At 52.5% G+C, this 24665-nt stretch overlaps 3 protein-coding genes and 1 long non-coding RNA gene across 4 annotated transcripts in view; 2 read left to right on the plus strand and 2 right to left on the minus strand.

Annotated features, from left to right (window-relative positions):
- LTBP2 (latent transforming growth factor beta binding protein 2) overlaps positions 1–13579 on the plus strand; it is a 68922-nt gene extending 55343 nt beyond the window's left edge. Inside the window, exons 20-35 of the mRNA XM_048306913.1 lie at positions 147–269; positions 466–591; positions 2960–3082; positions 3384–3509; positions 3607–3729; positions 3959–4090; positions 5279–5404; positions 6078–6221; positions 6495–6686; positions 6809–6889; positions 7497–7625; positions 7859–7999; positions 8245–8412; positions 8903–9166; positions 9395–9544; positions 12707–13579. Of these exons, the coding sequence (XP_048162870.1) occupies positions 147–269; positions 466–591; positions 2960–3082; positions 3384–3509; positions 3607–3729; positions 3959–4090; positions 5279–5404; positions 6078–6221; positions 6495–6686; positions 6809–6889; positions 7497–7625; positions 7859–7999; positions 8245–8412; positions 8903–9166; positions 9395–9544; positions 12707–12873 (2315 nt within the window). The 3' untranslated portion in view covers positions 12874–13579. The remainder of the gene's footprint in view (positions 1–146; positions 270–465; positions 592–2959; positions 3083–3383; positions 3510–3606; positions 3730–3958; positions 4091–5278; positions 5405–6077; positions 6222–6494; positions 6687–6808; positions 6890–7496; positions 7626–7858; positions 8000–8244; positions 8413–8902; positions 9167–9394; positions 9545–12706) is intronic.
- Positions 13580–14195: 616 nt separating this feature from the next.
- Positions 14196–16300, minus strand: NPC2 (NPC intracellular cholesterol transporter 2). The gene is made up of 4 exons (XM_048306914.1): positions 16172–16300; positions 15975–16082; positions 15611–15783; positions 14196–15001 (listed from the first exon to the last, which is right to left on the minus strand). The coding sequence occupies exons 1-4, from the start codon at positions 16254–16256 to the stop codon at positions 14915–14917; spliced, it is 453 nt and encodes a 150-aa protein (XP_048162871.1). The 5' UTR covers positions 16257–16300; the 3' UTR covers positions 14196–14914.
- A 3228-nt stretch (positions 16301–19528) lies between these two features.
- On the minus strand, positions 19529–20445 carry LOC125327466. Its single transcript, XR_007204278.1, has 2 exons — positions 20208–20445; positions 19529–20095 (listed from the first exon to the last, which is right to left on the minus strand). It is a non-coding gene; the product is annotated as an uncharacterized LOC125327466 (long non-coding RNA).
- Positions 20446–20498: 53 nt separating this feature from the next.
- ISCA2 (iron-sulfur cluster assembly 2) lies at positions 20499–21929 on the plus strand. Its single transcript, XM_048308276.1, has 4 exons — positions 20499–20584; positions 20751–20919; positions 21060–21175; positions 21367–21929. The coding sequence occupies exons 1-4, from the start codon at positions 20499–20501 to the stop codon at positions 21539–21541; spliced, it is 546 nt and encodes a 181-aa protein (XP_048164233.1). The 3' UTR covers positions 21542–21929.
- The last annotated feature ends 2736 nt before the right edge of the window (positions 21930–24665 follow it).

Raw genomic sequence — 24665 nt, forward strand, 5'->3', positions numbered from 1 at the left:
CCTCAAAAGGAGCAGGGGCACAGGCGGCATCCTTCCCCTGCAGGCAGCCAGCCTGTTTGGCCAGGGCATATTGCACTCATAGCATGAGCGGAGGGAGTGCCCTGGGCACCCTCCCATGCCATGTTGCCTTCTGCTGCATCACACAGATGTGGATGAATGTCTTGTGGAGGGGACTTGTGCTCATGGACTGTGTGTCAACCTGGATGGCTCCTTCCGCTGTTCCTGCTACCGAGGCTACGAGGTGGCACCTGATGGGAAGAGCTGCCAAGGTACTAGGGAGCCACGAGTCCAGACACTCTGAAGTGTCACACACTCAGTCCAGAGGTTTCCCTAGGCTCTCCCCGAGCACTTGGCTCTGCCTGAGTCCTGGCCAGCTTGCTGGCTGGTTCCCCAAGCACATGTGCCCTTGGTCATGGTTGCTCTGCATTTTTTCCACTTATGCCACTCTCCCTCGTGTTTATGCAGACATCGATGAATGCACCGCCCAGGCTGCCTGTCCCTCCGGACTCTGCCTCAATACCGAGGGCTCCTATTCCTGCACGTCTTGTGACACCGGCTATACTGTCTCCAGAGATGGCAGCACGTGTGAAGGTATCCCTTCTTCAGGAACAGAGGCACGGGTGCTGGAGGAATTGAGGGAAGAGACATTGCCATAGCTGGGTTACTGGTGGGGCAGGAGGACTTCTTTAGCCTCAGGATCCTTTTCCAGCTCTTTAGCTTCCTGTTCAGCAGAGAGCATGGAAGGCTGTGAGCAGATGTCGCTTGGAGCAGCACGAAGCTGATTGTGCTCACACAGGAAAGGAACGGGGGGAAGGACTCATGGACTAATGATGATCTAGGAGATGCTGACAAAGGCCAGAGGAGTACAGGAGGCCTGGAAACATTGTAGAGTTGTGTGCTGTTTAGTTCAGAACTGTGTGCCTGGGAGCATATACTTCAAATGTAGGTCTTCAACAGAAGGAGAAACTTTGGGTCCACAGCCCATGGGAGAGACTGTGGGCACCCAGGTTTCATCATTTTTCCCCAGCCCCTAATGTAACTTGGACATGTTTAAAGGGAAAGCTTAGATCAAGGGCTGTGCTGTGCGGGGGATGCTGGCAGAGAGTTAAGAGCAGTATTGGTTTGTGTTGGTTGCTGAGACATGAGAGTGCTCAGTCCCAGCTTTAGAGCTGAACTGCCCCAGCACAAGCAGGAAGACTCCCTCTCTGATGGCTGACTGTGGGGGATATCCTGGGCTTGAGATGGCTTGATGCAAATTCCCTGTTTGGAGCAAGGGAAGGGAAAGGGCAGAGCTGGCAAAGGTATTTGTTTAAAGAATGGCCACGTGCTGAGAATTTATCTCTGGAGCACTGCAGAGCTCTGCAGCCTGCACGTAGCTGGCAAATGGAAGATCTTGCCTTTGATGTGACTCTCAGAAGGATCCCCCTGTATGGGGGCCTCCAGGGTGGGAGGAGAGGGAAGTTTTCCTCCCTTAATTCTTCTCTGTTTCGAGGTCTGAGAAAGCCAGTGTGAAATGAACTTATTTTCCATTTGATTTTTGGGTGTGATGGAAGTGCTGTGGTTTGATGCCTTACATCTGCCCTCCCCTTTTCCCAGGACTCCACATGAGCTGCCCCATCTCAGCCACCTTGCCCCAGCCATTTCATGAGGGCATCTTATCAGGGTTTGATACTGTTTGGGTCACACTGACCTGGTGGCAGGATGGCATGTTCCTCCCTGCCTTGGCTGGTGGCCTTGTCTATGGATTGAAGTTTCATATTTGAAAAATGATAAGGGTTTTGTGATAGTTTTTTTGTAAATAAACTAGGTTTTGGTTCCTCTCCAGAAGGATTCAATAATACTGCTACTTGCAACCCTTTGAGACTGAAAAGCTGGGAATCCTGCCTTGAGGCCACAGGGAGTGATGCTCTTTGTGCCTGTGGCATGCTCAGTGCTCTGCAGAGGGGAAAATGTTCCTCCCTACCCTCAGAAGCTGCCAGTCTCAGGGCTTTACCTCCTGTCTGTGCAGTGTTCTCCAGTGCTTGCCCCTACCTCAAGGGCTGCAGGCAATCTGCTGGCATCTCGCAGCCCTCTGTGCAAGGGAAGGTGTCCCTCTCTCCTCTGCTGTGAGCAAAATCCTCAGAGTGCCAGCAGATTCTGGCCCAGGCCTGGGAGAGTTGGGTGAGAGAGGGTTTGTGGAGAGCTCTGCAGTTGGGTAAGAGTTGTTATAGGCCCCTGGACAGCTCTCCCATGAGAAGGACATTGTAAGCAAGTCTGGCAAGTGGGAAGGCAGAGCCTTAGAAGGTAGGGCTGGTGCTGCATTGCTTTCCTGGTGTTTGCTCTTGTGCAGTTGGCTGAAGAGAGGAGTTGTCAGCAGCTCTGACTCTGCACTGGCCTCTTGGTGGTTGTTGTACCCAGAGCAGAGTTCTGCTGGAGATGGTCTCTGGGATTAGCAGTATCCCTGTGCTCACAGAATCACAGAATGTCCAAAGTTGGAGGGAACCTCTGGAGGTCATCTCATCCAACCCACTGCTCAAGCAGAGCCACCAAGATTTGTCTGCCCAGGACTACATCCAGATAGTTTTTCAGTATCTCCAAAAAGGGAGACTCCACAGTGTCTTTGGGCAACCTAGGCCAGTACTCTGCTACTGTCACAGTAAGAGAGTGTTCAGGCAGGACCTCCTGTGTTTCAGTTTGTGCCCCTTGCCTCTGGTCCTGTCACTGGGCACCACTGACTTGGTGCTGGGATAGTGTTTTTCTGGTTCCTGTGATGGAAGGAAGTGAAGATTCTGGGATGAATCTGCACACCGTGGTAACAGGGAGTCTCTGCCCTCTTCTCACTGTGACGGGATGGTCTAGGAGGGCAGCTCAAACCCACTTTGCAGGCCAACATCTGGGTGATGCTTCTCTGGATGGGGATCTTCCCCAGTGGTGGAAAGAGCTGGGGCCTCACTCTGTGCTGTGCCCTTTCTCTTGGCAGATGTGGATGAGTGTGAGGACCCTGCTGTTCAGTGCCTGGGGGGAGAGTGCAGAAACACACCAGGCTCCTATGAGTGCCACTGCCAGACTGGCTTTGAGCTCATCAATGGCACTGTGTGTCAAGGTACGAACCCCATCCATGCAGCCCTCTGGGTCCTGCACATACTGGATCCTCTTCTTTCTCAGCAGGGAGGATGCCAGTGCCAAGGCAAGTGATGCCACCATGCATGCCACATCCATAAGGCTGTAGTCATATCCAGGCTCACCATGGACAGGGAAGATCTCTGTTTCCATGATGAAAAAAATGGGGCCAGGAGCCCTTTGAGGGCTGCCTGTAAGAGATTGGGAACAGGGAATCCATGTGGCTTTGGTGAAGGATGTACCTCAGGGCTGGGTGCATGGTCCTGATTCTGCTCCCTCTGCAGATGTGAATGAGTGCCTGAACAGTGAGATCTGTAGTCCCAATGGCGAATGTCTCAACAGTCATGGATCCTACTTCTGCATTTGTGCTCCTGGCTTCTCAAATGTGGCTGGCAGAGTCAGCTGCCAAGGTGAGTTGGAGGGTGGCAGGGACAGACCTTAGGTCCTGCCCTCTGCTTCCTGCCCTGCTGTGAGATCCAGGTTGATGTTTTTGTCTTGATTTCACAGATGTGGATGAATGTGCAGACAAGTCCCTGTGCTCGCAAGGCCAGTGTCTGAACACGGAAGGCTCCTACAGGTGTCTGTGTGAAAATGGATTCAAACACTCCCAGGAGACTGATGATTGCGTCGGTGAGAGCTCATTGCTGGAGAGATCAGCCTCCCAGAATTTGAGGGGATGAATAAAGCCAGTGCAGGGGGGAGGGCAGTTCTGCTCCCAGCACTCAAAGTTTCTGGTGACTTGTAAGGAGGACTAGCACTGGTCCAAGGCCTCTGGCCAACTGAAGCAGACCCAGGTGCTGTATTGAACAAGCAGGGTCCCCATCTGACCATCGTCATCCCTTTGCTCTCCTCCCTGCAGATGTGGATGAGTGTAAAGAATATGGGGATGCCATCTGCGGCACATGGCGGTGCCAGAACAGCCTGGGCTCCTACCGTTGTATCATGGGCTGCCAGCCTGGCTTCCACTGGACACCCCTGGGTGACTGCATTGGTGAGTACAGCCCTGGGTCTCCCTGTCCCTCTCTCTGGCAGGAACAGGATGGTTATGGGACATCTCTGCCAGAGGCACAGGGGAGGAGAAGGAGGAGGAGGAAGAGGAGGAGGAGGAGGAGGAGGAAATGTGTGGCTGGTGGGGAGGCAGATAATGCTGAGAGTTTGTTTTCTTGGCTGTGCTGCCTGCTTTCGTCTAGACTTCTCTCTTCCTGGCATCTGGAACAGACACCGCATTGTGCTGCTTTCCGCTTGGGGAGACTCCTGGGCAGGTTGCAGCCATTCCAGGCTTGGGGCTGGACTGCAGCTCCCTGTAAGCTATGTTTGCTGGGGCCAGTGCCAGTCACCTGCCTGGCAGGCCTGGGTGAGGGGAAAGGCTGCTGGTACCAGTGCCTGCTAGGCTGGAGAGTCTGGGTTTGAAGCCCAGGCTCCAGCAAAGAGAAAAGAGCAAAGGGGTTTCTGCAGTTTTTGAGGCTCCCCCCAGCTCAGGGAAGGCTGCAGCAGGGAGGAACTGCTGCCAGCCACTGGGCTCTGGGCTGCAGTAAGGCTCAGCCTTAGCATGTAAAGCTGCTTCCTGGTCTTGGGAACCATGGGCTGTGGACACATAGCTGCTATGACTGCTTCAAGAAAACTTCCATGCAGCAGTTGGAGGGTAACAGGATGCAGACAGCAGGGCTGTAAACCTGCCCTCTGTAAGCAGAGAACCCAGCTTTGATTGTCCAACCCCATAGCATATAGCACTTGGAGAAGGACCAGGTCAAGAAGAATGGAGCAGGAGGGTATCATCCTATACATCTGCACTTGCCTCACGCACTTCAGCTGCATGCTTGTATCTCCTGCCAATGTGAGCCTGTAGGCTCTGTGTCCCTTTACACCTCTGCAGGAAACTGCTACCCTCAGTCACTTCTGACTGTCACCTCCCATGCTTCCCATCAATTTCCCATTCCTGCCCTGCCCCTATTGCTCTATTCACATGGCCTCTTTGCAGCTCTGAGTGTTGCAGGAAGGTTCTCTTAACATGCACACTTATAGCAAGGTGAGTGACTGGAGCAGCCAGACCCAGTTGCTCACATCAACGGAATGCCCATCCCAGCCCCAGATGCTGGGGTCAGAGCAGAAGGGCCTGAGTAGGGGTGTCCATTGGGAAAAGTGGGGTCTAGGACAGTTCCTGTTCTCGGCTTTGCTGCAGACATTGATGAATGTGCCAACGAGACGCTGTGCGGGAGCCACGGCTTCTGCGAGAACTCAGACGGCTCCTTCCGCTGCCTCTGTGACCGCGGCTATGAGAGCTCACCCTCCGGGCACTACTGTATTGGTAAGTCTGCCAGGATCACTTTGCCAGTCAGTAAAGGAGAGCCATTGGCAGATGCCAGGCTGGCGTCCCTGCTGTGTGATGGCTCCCAGAAGACAGACAGGGACTGCACTCACGCACTGAGAATCACACACATGGATGGGGCAGCTCATGGAGTCAAAACCCCTCCCCTTATCACAGCAGATTTTGGGATTGCAAAGGACCGGGCTCTGAAAAAGTGAGTGTTTCCCAGTGAACATGGAGCCCTTTTCTGTCCAGGTGGAAAGGAGGTCCTTGGGGGATAGAGGCACTGAAGGTGCTAGAGAGGTGCTTTAATGGGTGCCTGTAGAGAACAGGCAGGGTGTATTATGAAAAAGCCCTGAGCAGCCTGGTGGGTTCCTATAACTGACCCTGCTTTGATCAGGTGGTTGGACTGGAGACCTCCAAACCTAGATGATTCTGTGATCCAGCAACCCACTGGATTTTAGCAAGCTGGAGTTCAGGCTCTGAATCCACTAAGAGAAGGGCATGAGGCTCCTGCCACACTTGTGTTGAGCTGCAGTGTGAACACAGTTCTCAGCTGTCCCTAGCAGCTGTCATTTCCCTACTGCAGGGTAACCTCATGCTGCAGACCGTGCACAGGCTGCCCATGCAGAGGCAGGGCTCCTGCTGCCCACTGTTACCCCTTGCTTTGCAGATGTGAATGAGTGTGAACTGATGGTCGCCGTGTGCGGAACTGCACTTTGCGAGAATGTGGAGGGATCCTTCCTGTGCCTCTGCCCCAGTGACCACGAGGAGTACGACACAGAGGCAGGGCAGTGCAAGCCCCACGCTGCCATGGGTGAGTAGGCAACTAGGACAGAGCATGGGTGGCAGCTAGAGCAGGAGCATGGTAGCCCTGGCTAGGGTGAGATAAAGATGAGGGGCTGACAGGGCTGTACAAGCCTTCACAGATATGGGCAAGTTTTTGTCTGGGGAGAGCTCAGAAGCCTCAAAGTGAGGAGCTGGGAAGGCTACACTGCTGGTGATGGGTGTGCTCTGGGACCTCCTAGGTATGGGATGCTGCGTTGGGGTGCCAAGGACCTCATCCTGTCCCTGCTCTGCTGTCTTCTAGAGGGCTCCGACACACACGCAGCCCACCCCTCTGACAGTGCAGAGCGCAAGCAGTGTTACTACCACATCAGTGACGTTCGCCTGTGTGACAGCGTCCTGGCCAAGAACATCACCAAGGAGGAGTGCTGTTGTACTGTGGGGGCAGCCTGGGGTGACAACTGTGAGACTTACCCCTGCCCCATCCCAGGCACAGGTAGGACTGTGGCCCCACCACACCCAGCAGGGCCAGTGCTCTGCCTGCCAGCTCCACCTTGATTGCACTAACGAGCTGCATCTTTTCTTTCCGTCTCCTCTTGGCATCTGTATCTTGGTCAGTGGAGTACCAGGAGATCTGCCCTCTTGGGAAGGGCTATATTCCCCAGAAAGATCTGCTCTCAGGAAAAGTCTCTTTCACAGGTACTAGCACCATTTTCTTTCATTTCTTCCCGGGGGAAGAGTGAGAGCACTATGTAAAGCCCTGCATGAAAATGCATTGACAGAACTATCTCCTCAGGCCTGTTGTGAAGGATGCTAACATCCTGCTGCTGTTTTCCTCATTCCAGAGAAATGCCAGATTGCCAGTATCGTTGGGCTGGAAATGCCCCTCCTGCCAGTCCTGCCTCGTTGCTGGCAGTGATTCTTGGTCCAAATCTCTCATTATGAACCAGGGAAGGGGACCATTAAGACACAGCTCTTCCAGTTACTGATCAGATCTCCCAATGGCCAGCTCAGTCAGTCTTTGGCACTTTACCTCCATGGGGGTTGTGTTCTTGAGACACACATGAATTTCCTGTTTGTGAAAGTGTCCTATTCCCCACCATCCCTCCTCCTGCTCTGCCTGGGGGTGCTTCCCCCTCTGTTCCCAAGCATGGGGCCTGTGAGAGAGGTGGGGGGCTCACTTGGGGACCTGTCAGTGATCCAGGCAAGGTGCTGTGATGGCTTTCTGCAGGTATAGCACCCAGCCCACCTTGCTTCCATGGCTCTGCTTCCTGAGACACTTGCCCTCCCTCCATCCCTCTTTCAGACATGGACGAGTGTGAGATATTTGGCTCTGAGTTCTGCCGCAATGGACAGTGTTTGAACACGGTGCCGGGCTACAAGTGCTTCTGCCGTACAGGATACTTCTATGACTCCAGCAGGCTTGAGTGTGTTGGTAAGATGGCCTCAAAGAGCAGTGGGCACCCCACTGCGCACGGAGGGACAGCTGTGCTGCTGCACCCCGACTTGTCCCTGCTAGGCCAGGTCTAGGTAACAGGCTTCCTGGGCCCTCCTGGGGAACAAGAGAGGGGGGCCTGAGGCCCCTGAGGTCCCTGTTTGGGCAGGGAAAGGGTCACATTGCTCATGTCTGCCAGCCTGAAACCTTGCTCTGTCCTTGTGTGTGGGCAGATCAGGATGAGTGTCAGAATGAAGTGTACTGCATCAACGGTGAGTGTCTGAACACAGAAGGCTCCTACCACTGCTTCTGCAGCCTCCCTCTTGTGCTGGATGCCACTGGCAACCGGTGTGTGAATTTCTCCAGCAGGGCAGGTGAGCCTGATCCCCCACTACAGCACACCTTTGCCCCACACATCCTGCCCCATGGCTGGGTCCTCCAAGAGGGAGCAGTGGGTGGGGATGTGGTGTCTGACTGAAGTGTTTCAGCACCAGCACAAGGTGCAGCTGGGGCGGGGAGGGGGCAGGAGCTGGGGCACATGGTCATCCCTCTTGGGACAAGACGGACAGGCACTCTTCTGGATGATTTTCATGGCATCCTTTGCTTGTGTCACTCACAGATGCCTTGGAGGAGTATGAAATCCACCTGGATGTCTGCTGGCAGACTGTTGCTGACTACATCTGCCAAGACCTGCTACATGGCCAGCAGACCACATACACCGAGTGCTGCTGCCGGCTTGGTGAAGCCTGGGGCCAGAACTGCGCACTTTGTCCCCACAGGTCCTCCGGTAAGTGGGGCGGCATGGGCAAGCATCTCCCAGCAGCGGTGGGAATGGGCTGGGCTGCTGCTTGTCATGTCGTGCAGGTCTGCTGCATAAGGTCTCTGCATTGCTGGAACCAGCCCAAGGAGTAAGTAACCCCCCACACATTTCTCCAGGGCTGAGCTGCACCAGTGGGTAGAATGTACCTGAAATTGGTTTGCAGTGAGTCCAAGGTATTTGAGGGGAAAGTTGAACCTGTTGCTTCTGCGCAGGTTAGGAGGTAGTTGCAGCTGGGGATGGGAGCACCCTGGGAAGTGGGGTTCTTGCTGCTCAAGGACTTGCTGGCCCCAGACAGGAGCTAGTCTTCTTGACAATCGACAAACTACAGAGCTGCAGCTTTGGAGGGCACTGAATGCAGGCCTGGCTCACCTGACCCAGTGTGGATGCACACCCTCTGGCCATATAGTGGACCTTGAGCCGGGCTGCACTGACCCTTCCTTTTCCTCATCACCTGCAGCTGATTTTGCTTTCCTGTGTAATGGGGCCAGTGAAGGCAGTGAGAGAGGGGCTGAGCTCCGAGAACGACCTAGGTATGAGTATGGACCGGGCTTGGAAGATCCCCACTATGGCCTTCCCAGCCCCTACTACAACTACCTGGAGTCTGAGTACGGAAACCCCGATGCTGGTTTCCCTCGGAGGGAACCCAGCAGTGAGTTTCGTGGCAGCCCTTTCCACCATGGCCCAGCGCGGTCTCCACCCCGCTACCTGCCCAGCCAAGCTGGTGAGTATTGGAGGCACAGGGAAGTGCCTTCCCACCCAGACTGTGTCCATGGGGACTGCCTGGCAGTTCCCACCCTGGCCAGGCTGCTCCAGGCTTGGAGCAAGCTCTGTTCCTGGCTGTTCTGAGTCAGTCCTGGCGCCACCAGCACTGTCCTGCTGCACGCCCGATATCCCCTTTGCAGCTGGGCTGAGGCTCACCCTGCTCTGACCCCCCCTTGCTGCCCTCCAGGCCTCTACGAGGGCTTCGAGGGGCTGCAGGCAGAGGAGTGCGGGATCCTCAGCGGCTGCGAGAACGGGCGCTGCGTGCGCGTCCCGGAGGGATACACCTGCGACTGCTTCGACGGCTTCCAGCTGGACATGACCCGCATGGCCTGCGTGGGTGAGTGAGGCCCCGCGTCCCCTGGCCGCGGCTGCTCCCTGCCGGTGCCATCCAGGACGGCAGCAGGAGCAGTCCCGCTCCCCTTCTGATTCCTTCCCATACGGCTGGGAGGGCCCTCGTGGAAGTTCAGCCTGCCACTTTCTGCTGGCAGCTAGGTAAGAGCAGCTCTGGGCATCACCTAGAGCGGCTGATGTCTCCTGTCTTCTCATACCAATCTTGTACATCACAAGCCATAGTTACTGTGATTAATGTCCTCTACATTCACCACTGCCCTGGTGAAATTCCTCACTTTCCACCCTGCCCTATGAGACACAGTTTCTAAATCTTCTCTCTGCATTTCCTCTATATCCCTATGCCATGTCTCCATCCTTTTCACATTATATCTCTCCAAGCCAGCTGAGACCTCAGGCAGTCAACAGAGCAGATGAAGACCCTCTTTTTCCTTAGGCATGGCACTTACTCCAACTCATACAATGGTGCAGCTTCTTCATACAGAACACATGGTCTCTACTATCCCAAGTGCAGCTGTGCAAAATGTCTGTCTGAGATGTTACGCCCTCTTCTGTATTTGTGCACTGTTTCCCTTTCCTTGGCCATAGTGCTTTGCATTTGCCTTCAGTGAATTTTGTCTGGTTGAATTTGGACCACTTCTCTCAGAGTAAGTCTGAACCCTGCAAAGTGCTTGCAGTCTGCTGCCACACACATACATTTTATAAGCATGGGGATTCTTCCTTCATCCACCCTAATGACAACATTTGCATGGAGTAGGGGTAAGGACAGACAGCTGCAGCCTGTGCACTAAAGAGCTTTTACTGTAAAGCCAGGCATTGCTAATTGTCTTTGGAGTGCAGCTATGTGGTCCATTGTGCAATTGCCACAGTTTAATCTAGAGAGTATTTTCTCAATCTGTTTGAATGTGTCATGTGAGAGTGTGTTGAAATCCTCACCGTGGCCAAGGCACATCATATCCACCACTTCTCCCTTATCTGACAGGCCAGTTATCAGGTCAGGGAAGAGAACCAGATTGGCTTAATGTAATCAGGCCTTAACTGATCTGCACTAGCTATTTAATGATCCTCTTATCCTTTAGAGGGTTATGACCTAATCACTTACAAACCTGAACTGCTTAGGGGTGAGCAGACTAATTCTGGATATTCCCTTCTCTGTTTTTGAAGATGGTTACGAGATTTATCCTTTGTTGCTTCTCTGAGGCCTCCTTTATGCTCCCATCTCAGAGACAACTGTCAACTTTTCAGGAACTGCAGGCAGCATTAAGCATGTGAACTCATGTTGCTGCAAACCTTTATGGATGTGACTGCTTTATATCTGGTTGTTGAACCTCTCCATCACAGTGTGGCCTTTCCCTCCCTGTGCTCTGGCACCCTTGTTTAAACACTTTGAACATGGTCTGTGCCCTATCTGATCACCATGAGTGTTTCTATGATGGCTGGAACAAAGCCTGTGTTAGCTGCTCCAGCCAGATCGACTGGCTTTTGTTTCCTCTGTCGATAAGAAGTAGACTTGCATTCCCTATTGTTTCCTGCTAACATATTTATGGAGCCTTTGCTTGTTGCCTTTTCTATCCTGAACTAACTAGCCCTCATTTTACACTGGAGCCTGGTTTTTTTCCTTTCAGTTCTGGTTGGTTCTTAGTCATCCCCATGTTTTTACCTTGCTGACTTCAGGCTTTTAGAATACTCCTGCAGCTGCTGCAGCACCTTCCCTCTCACTTCCCTATGGGGACAGCTTACTGGTGCCCTGTAAGGTGGGCTGTGTGCCCCCACCCCTGCCCAAGTGGGCAAACTCCAGGATTTGGTGCAGACTGCTAGCACTACTCTGTTGCTTCTGGCTTTTGGGTCTCTCTGGGCTAAACTTTCCTTTTTTTTCTCCTCTCGATTTGGTGCCCAGATCAGCCTGCCTGCTCTTTCAGCTTTTACTTTCCCTTGCTTCTGAGGCTGCAAAGCACATCTCCCCTGATGTGCCTAAATTTTCCTTGGGCTTCCAAGCGAGCCATCCTGTTCATGGCAATATCTGGTCTTGAGGTTTAGTGCAAGTCCACAGTGTCAGTTTAACAATTGGTTTGGCTGTGTGTGAAGACTACCCTGTTCCTCAAGCTCTCTCTTCTCATGTTTCCTCTCTCCTTCTTCCTCCTGTGACTGCTGTGCTTTCTCTTACCTCCCTGAAAGTTTTGCTTCCAGCATCTCTCCCTGGAGTTACACTTACCTTTCTTTGTCAGATGGCCCCCTCCACCTATGCTAGAGATAACCCGAGGTCCCTGGGGTGACAGAGCACTTTGGTCTTCCTGGGGTCCAGTGGCCACTGCTGGGGCGTTCTCTCTCCCTTGGGTGGGAACCCATCAGCTGCTCCCCACTTCTTGCTGATCAGTGGGGGTTGAGTCTGGAGTTTGTGGTCAGAGAGGTTGGACCTGCCTTGGTAGGTGAGGATTTGGTCTCTGGAGGTCCTGTGGGTGCAAACAACGGTTCTGGGGTTGAACATGGGTGCTCTGTCCAGCTCATGGCCCCACCACAAGTTGATGTATCTCAGGCAGGGTGTCTGGGTGAGTACCTTTAGCAGAGCCGACCTGTCACAGTAGGGCAGCTGCTGTAGGGCTCACATGCACACTCCAGTCTGACAAGCTGGCCAACTGAGCCCTTTGGCACAGTTTGCAGGTTAATAAAATAAGCTGTTGTTTGTGCAGCACGAAGTCCCTCTGTGTTTTGGTCCTGGAGATGATAATCAGCCTCTCAGGGCCACCATCATTTGTCTGGTTGACCTTGTTGGATCAGAAAAGGGCATTTTCCAAGGCTAGAGGTGGCCTTTTCCCCAGATCTCAAGCTATTACAACTTGTTAGACAAAAGCTGCTAACCAGGGAGTGTCACCAGCTATGGAGCATGGAGGGGCTATTATCTGGTTTGCATGGGGTAGGGTTCAGTACTGTGCTGGAGGATACTGGAGATGCCACCCTTGGATACTACAGATGCTCTGCAGATATGCTGAGGGCATGAGAGGCTGGTGGGGACATCCTAGAGGTACTAGTTGGGGGACAGCACTGGCAGAACCTGTGTGGGAGGCCATGGGGGGATGGCAGGGGCACAAGGAGATGGCTGTGGGCTGGGACTACTCACTGTGCCATCAGCTCAGGCCAATCCTTCTCCTTGCAGATATCAACGAGTGTGAGGAGGTGGGCAGCCCTGAGCCCCTGTGCCGAGGTGGCACCTGCGAGAACACAGAGGGCTCCTACCGCTGCCAATGTTTGCCGGGCTATGTGGCCCTGGCCCGGTCACACCACTGCGTGCCCCAGACAGCCCAGAACCCAGCAGTTGCGTAGCTCTAGGAGAGCAGGGGTGAGGGTGCTCACCTGTGCATGGCTCTGGGACCTGGGAGCACAGAGAAGGGCCCCCCCGGGGCTGTGGGGGCTTCGCGGCTCTTTGTTCCTTCCCCTTCGAAGTGCACAACTTCCCCACCACCTCTCTCTACAGGTCAGGGCTGAGCTCCCAGCCTCTGCACCCCTCTTGGCCCTGCCAGCCCCTGCTCTTCCTGCAGCAGAGTCCACTCCAGCCCTCAGTACCTGTCACATTGCCCTGTGTCATGGAGGCTCACAGGACACCTTCCCTTGCCACACAGCTCCAGCCTCTCCCCCTCAACCTGCCAAGAAAGGGGGCTCATCTCCCTGCCCCTGCTGCACTGACCTAGTGACAAGCCTTACCCACACCGCAGGTGCTGGCCTCACTCCTTGTGAAGCGTCCAGCCCCCAGGCCAGAGCTTTAAGATGGGGGTTCCACCCCAGCTTTCTAGAGCTGCTGCCTAACCTTGGGGTATGGGAGAGAAGGCTGAGGGGCCCCAGGGCCAGCTCTCCCTGTGGCCTTTAGCCCCACACTTTGTGCCCCATGCTGGCTGGGCAGGGGGAGGGGGAGCAGGTCCAGCTTCCTTTCTGTAAAGTTGTTGGTGATTATTTTTTTTTAACCGAGTCTGCTGGAAACTTCTCTCATGTTGTTAAATAAAACATTTATTTTGGGCCCCTGTGGCTCAAGACACTGGGGCTTGTCAGAACCATGCTTGTCTTGCCTCTGCCAAGGGCAGAGCCATCCCACTTTAATTCTTAGCCCTCTCAGCTGACACATATCCAGAACAGAGAGCTTTGCCAGGCCAAATCCTCAGCCCAACACCAGTGGCAGGAACCAACTCCAGTCCCTGCAGACAGCACCGAAGTTATAGCTGCTCACACCCTGCCTTGTTCTCACACAAGGGGGCTGCAGTTCCCACATGAAAAAGTGTAGTTACTGCAGTTAGTAAGAGCTCTCTGGCAGGTCTGGGAGTTGTTTTTCCAGCCCCATAGAGCCTTCAGTATAAAGACCTTTACCTACGCTGCAGCAAGCAAGGCTGCCTTCTACACCATCACCTCTTCAGGGAGCCTTTGCACAATTTCAAGACTGCATAGGACTAGCAAGGCAGGAGCACAGCCAGACATTGCCAGCTGGAGGCCAGCAACAGAGATGTTTGGTTGCTTCCAGGCCATCCACACTTGGGCCAGCATACCACTTCTATTTATGCCTTCAGATAAGAAGTAAGACCAGCCGAACCCCAACTAGAAGATGCCCAGCCACTCTTCTTTTCCTCCTGCTCTTCTTCACTCATAGAATACAACACAAGCAGATTTTGTCTAGCCTTTATTAAAAGGAAAGTTATAAAAAGAGATTCAAGAGCTTGCACCAGCTCCAAGTTAGTAGTAGTGCAAACCATTGGTTAGAGAAAGAATCATCCCTGCAGAGACATTGAACGCCATTTGGCTTTGCATCCACAAAAAGGAAGTTTTCCCAGCTGGAGTCCTGCTGGCTTGAGCAGAGGCCCAGGACAGAGCAGGCTGTCAGCTCAGGGAAAGACTCCTCTCCTTCCCTCTGCTTCAGCTGCATGGATAGCAAATGCAGGTCCCAGGGGCGTCCTGATCACAATAGAGCAGGAGAAACATGGGAGGATGGATGCAGCCAGCATTCTAGAAGAGGCACTGAAGGGTTACCAGGTAGCAGCTCAGACAATAGCCAGGTTCATCGCTGAGAAATTCCTTTGTGAGGACAGACAGCTTCACGTCGAACAGATAAAGTGCCTCCACAGAGCAACTGGAGGATGATGCTCAGTCACTCCTGCAGCAGACACTACTGTCCCTCAAAGCTGCTAGAAGAGCACCCCAGGGGTGTCACCTAAACACAGTAAGAGCACTCTGCCCATGGCTGATCTTGCAAGGAACACAGTGCTGGCTGCTCAGAGGCTGCAGAGCTCTGAAGGAAGCAGTAAGAAATGCTTATTATATAAAAGAATTTGGCCTGTGTTGTTTCTGGTTTCCCCTCCCCAAGCCCTACTCATGGCAGGGCTCCTCAGGTGGTAATCTGCACTGGTATCTTCCAGCAGAACAACATCTGGTCCTGGTCATCTACCAGCTCCCACTTCACAATCAGTTTAATCTGAAAGAGAGAGGAGAAAGGAAGATAAGAATGTTCAGGAAATCTTAAGGCAAGGGCATGGGGAGAAAAATAGTCACTTGTGTGCAACAAGGAGGTCCTGGGAGCTCTTCACAAAGAGGACAGAGCTGGGGCATTGCCCTTGCGTGCAGCAGGTGGGCTATGCTCATGCAGCGATTCCTGGAGTACCATCTAAGAATGGAGGGCTCAGTTGCATGACACACACTGCACTTGGATTCCCACTCCCTGAGAAAGTAGAGTGGAAACAACCTGCAGCATCCCCAGCTAAACTGCACTTCAGTCGAGCACCCCCAGTCTGTGAGCATTCAGCTGCATGCAGCAGGCTCTAGTGGGAGGCACAGCACAGGAAGATACTGGAGCAGCTGAAGCCACTTCTCAGCAGCTGGAACTAGCTGCTTCCTTTGCTGGGTCTGTCCCAAAGTGAGAACTTGAAACTAGAGTCATACAGCAGAAAGAACACCAGACTGCCTATGGAGTCTACTCTCTCTCACCAGAACAGAACAAGGTGTCTTCCCTTAAAGGCAGGTGGTGAGACTACCCCACTATACTCAGGCAGTAGCTGAGCAGCTGACCAGCTGCCTGCATACTTACACTGGGGTACTCGCTCTTCACAGGGAGTTTATTCAGGTAGCTGTAGGAATGGCCCTTCTGAATGGGGCACTGGATCCCGGACTTGCATCCATCAGGCTCAGGAATAGGGAAGGGTACGTCCACATGCAACATCTCCCCGTATACCCGTGCTTTACTGCCCTGGCTCTCGATCTCTGCAAAACACGGAGTACACATGTATACCTCACACCCTGCCCTTCACGTACCCTAGAGGCTGCAAGAACACAACTCAGGGACACTTCCTCCCACCCAGATACATCTCCAGGCGCCCATCTCCCCTCCCAGCAGTGGAACACAGAAGGGATCACCTGCCCCTGCCCACTCCCGCTGGGGATGTGCTCCTTACTGCTGGCGAAGGTGACGTTGATGCTGTAGGATGTCCCCTTGTGGAGCAGGCAGGGCTGAGTGGGGCAGGGGCTCACGTTCACCTCCTGGATGCTGCCGTCTATGGAACCTGCAAGTAAGAGTCGGGATTACCGGGCAGTCTCCGCCTGCTGCCGCACTCCTCCCGCTGCTCCGCAGCCGCGGGCCGGAGCCACTCACCGCAGTCAACGAAGCGGAGGGGCTCGGCCAGGGCGGTGGCGGCGGCGCCCAGCGCCAGGAGCAGGGCGAGCGGGGACGGCACCATGGCGGCAGCGGGCACGGTGGCAGCGGCGGCGACTCCCCGGTGTCACATGAGCGCGGCGGCCCCGCCCGCCGGTCAGCAGGGCCGGGCCCCGCCCGCGGGGCCGGGCCGGATCACTGCGCGCTCCCGGGGTCGGGACCGCCCGCCCCCGCCGCCGTGGCTCAGGGCAAGGCTGCAGCCGGGGAGAGGACGGCGGGAGCGCCGCTGTGACAGGGGGCAACAGGACAGCCCGAGCGTGGTGGTGGTGTGCTGGAACTACAGCCCTTGGACAGACTAGACAGCCAGCCAGACACTGTCTCCAAAAGCGCTGGAACTGGATATTCCCACTCCTGGGCTGTCCTGGGACAGTCAGTGTCAAAGGCAGCAGCCGGAGGACAGGCTCAGATACAGGCAGTACCATGGGCCGGGAAGTTCTTCTGCTGCCCTTACTGAAAGGGGAAAAAACATAAAGCCCATAAAACTGCTGTAGTAGACTAGTCCGTGGCCTTGTTCATACATATCCCATACCTCGTGTTCTGCATGTTGAAAGCCGTTTGCGTAACGTGAGTGCCAAGAGTTACATCTGCTGAGTACCTGGCGTGGCTGCCACCTTTCAGAGAGCACACACACGTCAGTCCCGTTTCTCAAACTCGTGAATTGTCAGAGACTCCCTGCTTTGTGCTGTGGATGCCAAGACAAACCAGACGACGCTTCAGAAAGCATTTGACCCAAGGTAAAGTTTACAGCTTTTCACCAATTTCACATGGTAGTAACTTTTAGCCTTTCTGGGATCACGTCAGAACACAGCAGAGAGGCATGTGAGTGCTGATTTGGTAGGAATGCGGCAGAGCTGACACAGCGTCCCCGCTTCAGACCTCTGTCCCAGTGAGGTGTCTGCCCGCTCAGCTGCAGCTGCACAGCCAAGCGACTCAGAGGTGGCACCCCACGCTTTGCTCAGGCCCTCTGCAAAGGGTGTCACATCAGAAAGGTGTGTGGAGCTTTTTAATTTTTTTTTAAAGATTTCGAATAAGTATTCAGTTTCCAAAGGCATGCATACCAGGGTGCTTACAGCAGCCCTATGGAAAAAAAAACCCACTCTCAAAAAACTCCTGCTGAGACTAAGCCATGTATTTAAGCCCACCTAGCACACTTTATAACTGACCCAGATAAAGGCTTTTCCTTGCGCATGCCCTTCAAAAGTCTTCCCTTATCCTTCAAGTCTTACAGATGGTAAACAAAGCTGCCTATCTGACTGCTGCTAACAGAACTGCAGTCAGGTCAGAGCAACACCATAAAGTGCCGTCAGATATTACCAGGATAAGTAGTGCTTGGAATTTGCTTGGGAACAAATTCCAAAGTCCATTAAATCAGGATGCCTTCCTGTGAAACCACTCACCCTGTATCTTTGCTTCACAGATGCTTTTACATAGTGGCAGTGACTATATCCATACAAGTCAACACATATTTCAAAGTCTGTGAACTAAAAATATTGAATCTGGGATCAAAATTAACTTGTCTATTTCCCCTCCCTGCACCCCAAACTGGAGTAATAAAAAGCCATAAGTCTGTAAATCCACAGCCAAGGCCTTTACAGAAGAAAGAAGCAGAAACCTTCTGCCCAAGGTTTTTAGCTGATATCATACACTACCATGGTGTCAGTTTTGCAATAACATTACTAAAGCTTAAAGTCCTCAGGGCAGCACAAGCATCTTGGGCCAAACAGACCTTGCTTTTAGGCACATGTCCCCTGTGACATCTGATAACAGGCATAAGCCTCCAGGTTCCCTTGGAACCAAACATTGCTTAAGAAAGATTCAAATTAACTTTAGGCTGGTCTCATTATTTTGCAGATGGAGGTCCTTTCAGATTACCAACATCACAGGGAGCTTATCCTGCAGAAACACCAGGGGAAAAGGCTAAGAAAGCTGGCAGAGACATTCTTTCCAGCAAGACTGATACTCAAGTTCTTAATTTTTGTAGTTCAACCAACTCTATTACATGAGGAAAAAGCATAATGTTCCACTTCATCAAATATCTACACCTGATTAATCCAAATCCCTCTAACAGCGCTGCACTTGCAGCTCACTAAACAGATGCGCTTGCAGGCACTACAGCGTCAGTGAATACAGCAGGCAGGTTCTCAAGAAGATCCACATACAGAGACTAATCAATTTAACTGTTCTTTCAGCCAGAACATGCTCATTTTGCTACAGATTGTCAGAATTCACATTTAAATTCATCACATCCACTCTTGCATTCAACACCACACCAGAGGTTTTATTATCACCAGTTTCTGAAGTACTGAAACAATTTTAGTTTCCCTTCAAAATAGATACAAGATTATTTTAGCATCATATTTCAGAGGAGAAAAGAGCAAAATATCTAGTGAATTCAGCTCTCAGACAAATCTTTTCAATACAGTGTGCTTAAAGAGAGCTAAACAAACTCTCCAAACCAAGACACCACAAACCAGAGTAAGAACAGGAAATCAAAGCACAAACTTAAAACCAGCTTATGTCCAGCTATCAGGAATGACCAACAAAATCAGAGCCCAGGAAGGAAGAAAAACTAGACTTTAACTCCGTGAATAAAAAACCAACCAACCATCTCTGTACCACATAGCTGACTGAAGGAGAAAATGGCCAGTGGTAAGAGATGCAAGGGAGTAGCTGTTCTCCTTAGTTACACCCGCCTTCCCTTGTCACACCAAAAACCTGTCCCCAGCACCTGAGTCCTCAGCACAGCGGATTATTAATTATATTGACTGAGGGATGCTAGCTGGCCTTCTTCTCATTCTTTCAGTCTGCAGGAATCATCTCAGCAATGTCCCAAAGATCCTTGAAGCTACTTGCCACACTTCTGACACACCACCAGTAAAAATGAAGGCAACTATAAAGTGTCTGGTTTTTGGGGCTACATCCATTCTCCAAAAGGTGTTCACAGTGAATACAGCCACAACATGGAGAAATGCAGCAAGATCAATCTAACACACCCTACAGGAGTAGGAAAGCCAATGCAATATGGAAAGAAATCAGGCATGATCCCTCCTTGCCTTTTCTCCCAGGAGGTTTTCATTCCCTCCTCCAAGGTGCCAGCTTTTGGGATGCCACACTGATAATAATCAATAAACACTCCAATACGTTTTAATTTGAACATTCAGTGTTCCCATATCCCTGATGAGGATTCATCAACTACTGCAGGTACCTGCATTAGTACCACTCCTGCTGGGACCCTGCCTGTGATACTCTCCCGGCTTTATCCTAGCATCATTAGAGCTAACCCAGGAGTAAGCAAACTTGAACAGCTCAAACCAGTCTTTATTTACATGCTCAGGATGGAACAAATAAGTAAAAGCACATGGTTACAGAAGCACCACCATGCTTGGAGCAGGATGGTGAGAAAGCAAACTGTGACAAGGTCCTGAAGTCCCGTGATGGTAAATCACCCCCTCCTGCTGGGATGACAGGTTTTCTTCCACCAGTCTTCCACACAGTCACTGTATGACTCTCCGCAGGCCTGGCTAGGGCTGAGGAACAGGATTCCTCCCACAGAAGCACATGAAGAAGAAAGAGATACAGACTCTTTTAACCACGAGTGCATCCGTGATCGACCGGTCAGACCACTGTCACACGGCAGACGACCAGGAGGAGCTTAAATCACCGTGGGAGGGCAGCGTGCCCCGGGCGGTCGTAGGGGCCCACCTCGAGTCGGGTGAGCCCTGCCGGGCCCGGGGCCTCCTCCCAGCCTTGCTGCGGTGGGAGGAGAGGGACGATGTGGGTGTCAGGCAGAGCACAATCAGCAGCGCCGGGCCAAGCGCTCGAACGAAGGAAGACTGTCCTCCACCTTCTGAGCTAAGCCCCCACCTGATAAAGGAGAGCAAACCAGAAAAGCCGGGATCATGGAAAAACCCTAAAAACCCTCAGCCCTGGCCCCATGTTTGCTCTTCTGCCTGCCCCAACTCCCCTGCGGCGGCACCTCGATCCTTCTCTGGGTTCTGCTCAGGACAAACAACCTCACGGCTAATCCCGGGACAAGCATGCCCTGACGGACAGCGCTCGCTGTTCATTACTGTTCAGTGCTTCATGGCTGCGAACACCCCCAGAGCGAACGGCAGCTTCGTGCGAAGTTCCAGCGCCTGTAAATTGTTTACCGAGGCCAAGGCCAAACACTGCCCGCGAAAGGCCACCGCCGCCCCGCTGACGCAGCGCCCAGAGCCCGCCCGGTGTGGGCGCGGCCGCTCCCGCCCGCCGCGGCCGCACTTCCGCCATGGCGGCGGGGCGGGGCTGGGCCGGCATGGCGGCGCCGGCGGCGCTGCGGCGGTGGTGGATGTTGGCGGTGGGCGGCCGGACGAGGTACCGTTCCCTTGAGCACTCGGCCCCTTGGACCCTCTCTCGGGGATACGGAACGTCCCCGCCGCGCGGCAGGGGTTGGTGGCCGCAGGGGCCGGGCCCGCCGCCCGCTCCGGCGGCGCGGCGCGGACCCCTCTGAGGCGCCCCCTTTCCCTTCTCCTCGAGGCAGCTGGTGTCCCACTTCGCCGTGCCCAGGCCGAGCGCTGCCCAGGCCCCCGGCCGGCCCTGCCCTCGCAGCTGGCTCCCTGCTGCGCTGGGCGTCGTCCGTCTCCGAGCCGGGCCCGACGGAGAGCGGCCCTAGCGAAGGACAGGTCTTTCTCAGCGAGAGCTGCGTGAAGGTGGGGACTCTCGGAGGGGCTCGGGTGTCTCTGGGAGGGTTTCCACACTGCCTGCCCTGCCGTCGCGCAGGGGAGATGTTTGAATGTTCACCAGTTTGTTCAGCAGGCATTTTAATCTTCTTCCTTTTATTTATTTGCAGAGGCTGCTGGAAATCGCAGAAGGATCAGAGTTTCTCAGGCTGCAGGTGGAAGGAGGTGGCTGCTCTGGCTTCCAGTACAAGTTTTCCTTGGACACAGTTATCAATCCTGATGACAGGCAAGGACAAAGGAGTGTTGTGGTGGTCAGGTGTTACTATTCTTGGCAAAAACGGCAGGAGGGGGATGTGTGAGATGGTGGTACCTTACATTGAAGGGAAGAAGCCTGTGAAATAAAGAGCATGCTGAGGTTGCACTTCTCTGTAAGGTCTTTGGCACAGTTGATGGTTAAATATGCTGCTTTTTTTGCAGGGTGTTTGAGCAAGGTGGTGCCCGAGTGGTTGTGGATGTGGACAGCCTGGCCTTTGTGAAAGGTTCCATGGTGGACTTCAGCCAAGAGCTGATTCGAAGCTCCTTCCAGGTGGTGAGCAACCCCCAGGCAGAGAAGGGTTGCTCATGTGGGACTTCCTTCTCTGTCAAGTTCTGACTGGACTTGCCATGGATGGACACTGTTTGCAGACCCTTTTGGCAGTCTCCAGAGGGTTTATGTTTGTTCTTTTCCCTGCTGCTCCCTCTCATCTCCCTTACCCTGTGACACAGCTGTTACACATTACTGCAGCTGTGTGTGTGTTTGCACTGAGCCTGCCTCCAAGACTTGTTGGCCTTCCCTTCAGAAACGATGAAGTAACCATGAGCACGCACCCAGGAGCATCTTCAGCGCCTTGTGAACCACTGGCCAGGTGGTGCTGACTTGCCTGGCCTCTCCTGAATGTGGAACTACCTAATTGTCTCTGCAAGAGAAGGCTGTACATACATATATGTGTGTGTGTGTGTGTGTATCAAAAGTTCTTACTTATAAAAGTCTATAAGATTGATTGGTATTGTTAGTGCATTTACATGTGGGTAGAATCTGGGTTCTTTCAGGCTAATGTTGCTTATTCCATGTCTTCCAAGTGAATAGGACTTGGAGTGTTTCTCACGTGTACCTCCCAGGGTTGCTGGCCCCCCACTGCCCAGCTTACAGTGGGCTTTTCCAGATACTTTGCTCTTTTCTTGCTGAACAGGATTCTCTTGGTCCCAGGAACCTATGGTGGCTTTGCTGTAAGTTCCTGGGATGATGGTTTTTATTTGTTCAGAGTAAGTGAAACCAAAAAATTTGAGATAGGAAGAATTAATAGCTTATGTCTTTTATATATAGAAAAAGAAAAGCCTTGTGTATATATAAAAAAATAAATTACACAGCTCTCAATGCTCCAGTGCTATTTTAGGCTCTTCCTAAGCCTGACTTGGAATTTTAGGTCCTACAGACTCTCAGGTTTCATAGTGTGGTTGCTGCCTGCTCTTGCCAGCAGGAAGGGAAGTTAAGGTGATACAGACAGAGAGCTGGAGTACTGCATAAGGGTTCGCAGGTCTTTTTGACTTAAAGTTGTCTGGGAAGCTTTTCCATAACTTGCTTTACCATTTAGTCTCTGTCTAACATGCCTGGTTTGATGAAAGGCTGGAATAGGTCCATTCCTTTCTAAGACTCCCATGGAATGGGAAGTCTAGAAGTTTCCAGAATAACATCCTTTCGATTAGTCATTTTCTGTAGTTTTTTATCTGCCACTAGATGTCTTTTAAGTCAGTGATTCACCTGCTTCTGGATGAAAGGAGAGATGGGGAAGCTATTTTTGTTCCCTTTTTTTTCTTTTATCTGATCATAATCAAATTGTTTAAGACTTGAGTCTTTCACGTGAGTGTGGGAGCACTGCATGACTTCAGTCTCAAGGGAACTGCCTATGGCAAACCGTGAGCTTTTCAAGGCTCCATGCCACAGGCATTTTTTGTTAAGCTTCCCAAATGCCTTTTTAAACTATTTAGTAGTCCCTATGTTCAGCACTGTTTTGCCTATTTATTTCTAGTGCTCAGAGTTGATAGCCAGCTAGTTTCAGTTCCATCAGCAGATGTTACAGGAGCTCATACATGATCTGCTCTGACTTTGTCACACAGGGATGCACATGGATAAGATGTGGAGCAGTGGCTCTTTCCGTTTAGCCCTTTCCATTTCCTGCAGTCAACAATGTCTGCCTAGTTATATTGCTATCAAAGAGAGCTATCATGTTCTGTAGAAGGGAGTAAAAGGATGTGGTTAAAAGACTTGCCTAAACCCCTGCAGGATGTTTTAACCCTACTCTTATGTTCCCAGATCTTGAAGGTGATGTCAGCCAGAACTGCCTTTGAAAAGTGTAAGACCTTAAAGCTCGTGTGGGTAGAATACATTAGATAACTCAATTTCTTTCAGCTGGGATAGCTATAAGTTGGCCAGAGGAGTTGCTTTCTGTATCAGGAAGGTCCATTCTTGATCCATTTCTCACAGACTGATCTAGGTCAAGTCTCTTTCGGGATCCTTTATGGGAAATAAAAGTGCAGCAGTAGTGCTGGCAGGTAGCAAACCAGCAGCTACCAAGGCTTTTCTTCCCTGGACTAAAGCCAGCCTTCAGCCCCTGTAAACACGCTGGCTTCATCTTGGATTACTGTTCTTGCTAAGTGTAAACGTGCCGTGTCTGTTCAACATAGCCAGCTTCCACTTGCCTACACTTGCTCTACGCCCATGCAGTAGCTGGAAGTGCTGTCCACGTGGAGTGCTGCCCCTTTCAGAGGGTCTGCCTCTCCCTCGAAGGGACTATGCAGGGGATAAGGCTTTGGTGCCCACCAGTGTCACTTGCAGCCTTGCTGTGAAGCTCACGTGTGATTCAGTCTGCCCGCGGTCCTGGCAGTACTGCTCTGACTGCACTAGGTGGACCCCTTACTCCTTGGGACTCACTGCACCGGACATACACAGGCATTCTGGGGTGAGGATGGATCTGCTCCGTTCAGGACCTAAGCAAGAGCAGAAGTTTCTTTGCAGCTGTGTGTTTTGGAGGCAGACTGGTATTGCTGCAGTGTGGTCCTTAGATCAGAGAAAATGCTAGGAGCTGGAGAGATTCCAGCCCATACACCGTGTTGCTCTTGGCTTCCTAGTCCTGCTTCTTGGCAGAAGGTGTAACCTATTGGCCAAAACTACTGGTTTTCCAGTTCCCATTAGGGAATGGGTGTAAAGGGTTGTCTGTCACCTCGAGTTGTCCTGGCTCTTTAGAAGTCTGTCAATACATCAGAACTTCTGTCAATGTTAGGAAGTCAGCAAAGGGGTTCTTGTTGACAGCGGGGTACTGTGGAACTAAACCACTACAGGTACAAAGGTGATCTTGGTGTATTTTGGCTGTGTAGGCAGAAAAGGCTAGATCTTGGTTCCTACTGAGAAAACCTAACCTGTCAAGGTTTGTGCACTGATTAGGTGACAAAGATGGCACCACAGTGTAGCCTGCGGGGCAAGACCCGTGGTGCCAAGAGAAGGACACAGAAGATTAGACAGGGGATTTGATTCTGCCGCGACCATGAAGGGCTACCAAGGCATGCCTGCAGGAGGTCTTTAGTGTGGGAATAGATGGCAGCCCTTGTACTGAACCACTGAGAAGAAGCTGAAGAAGCTGGAGGTGCTGCCTTTGCTTTGTGGCAAATGAGAAACTGCAGTGGAAAATCTTTCTCTGCTCCCACATAAAGAAGGAGGATTCTCTCAGTTCACCCACCTGACA

This window comes from Corvus hawaiiensis, chromosome 6 (assembly GCF_020740725.1).
Source record: "Corvus hawaiiensis isolate bCorHaw1 chromosome 6, bCorHaw1.pri.cur, whole genome shotgun sequence".
Taxonomy (NCBI): domain Eukaryota; kingdom Metazoa; phylum Chordata; class Aves; order Passeriformes; family Corvidae; genus Corvus; species Corvus hawaiiensis.

Excerpts from the sequence above, each read along its gene's own strand:
- ISCA2 (XM_048308276.1), top strand. The coding sequence starts at position 20,499 with ATGGCGGCGGGGCGGGGCTGGGCCGGCATGGCGGCGCCGGCGGCGCTG. Across the intron at positions 20,920-21,059 it reads TCAGCGAGAGCTGCGTGAAG|AGGCTGCTGGAAATCGCAGA; the intron begins GTGGGGACTCTC and ends ATTTATTTGCAG. Across the intron at positions 21,176-21,366 it reads GTTATCAATCCTGATGACAG|GGTGTTTGAGCAAGGTGGTG; the intron begins GCAAGGACAAAG and ends CTTTTTTTGCAG.
- NPC2 (XM_048306914.1), bottom strand. The coding sequence starts at position 16,256 with ATGGTGCCGTCCCCGCTCGCCCTGCTCCTGGCGCTGGGCGCCGCCGCC. Across the intron at positions 15,784-15,974 it reads CAACGTCACCTTCGCCAGCA|AGATCGAGAGCCAGGGCAGT; the intron begins GTAAGGAGCACA and ends CGTGTTTTGCAG. Across the intron at positions 15,002-15,610 it reads TGAAGAGCGAGTACCCCAGT|ATTAAACTGATTGTGAAGTG; the intron begins GTAAGTATGCAG and ends TCTCTCTTTCAG.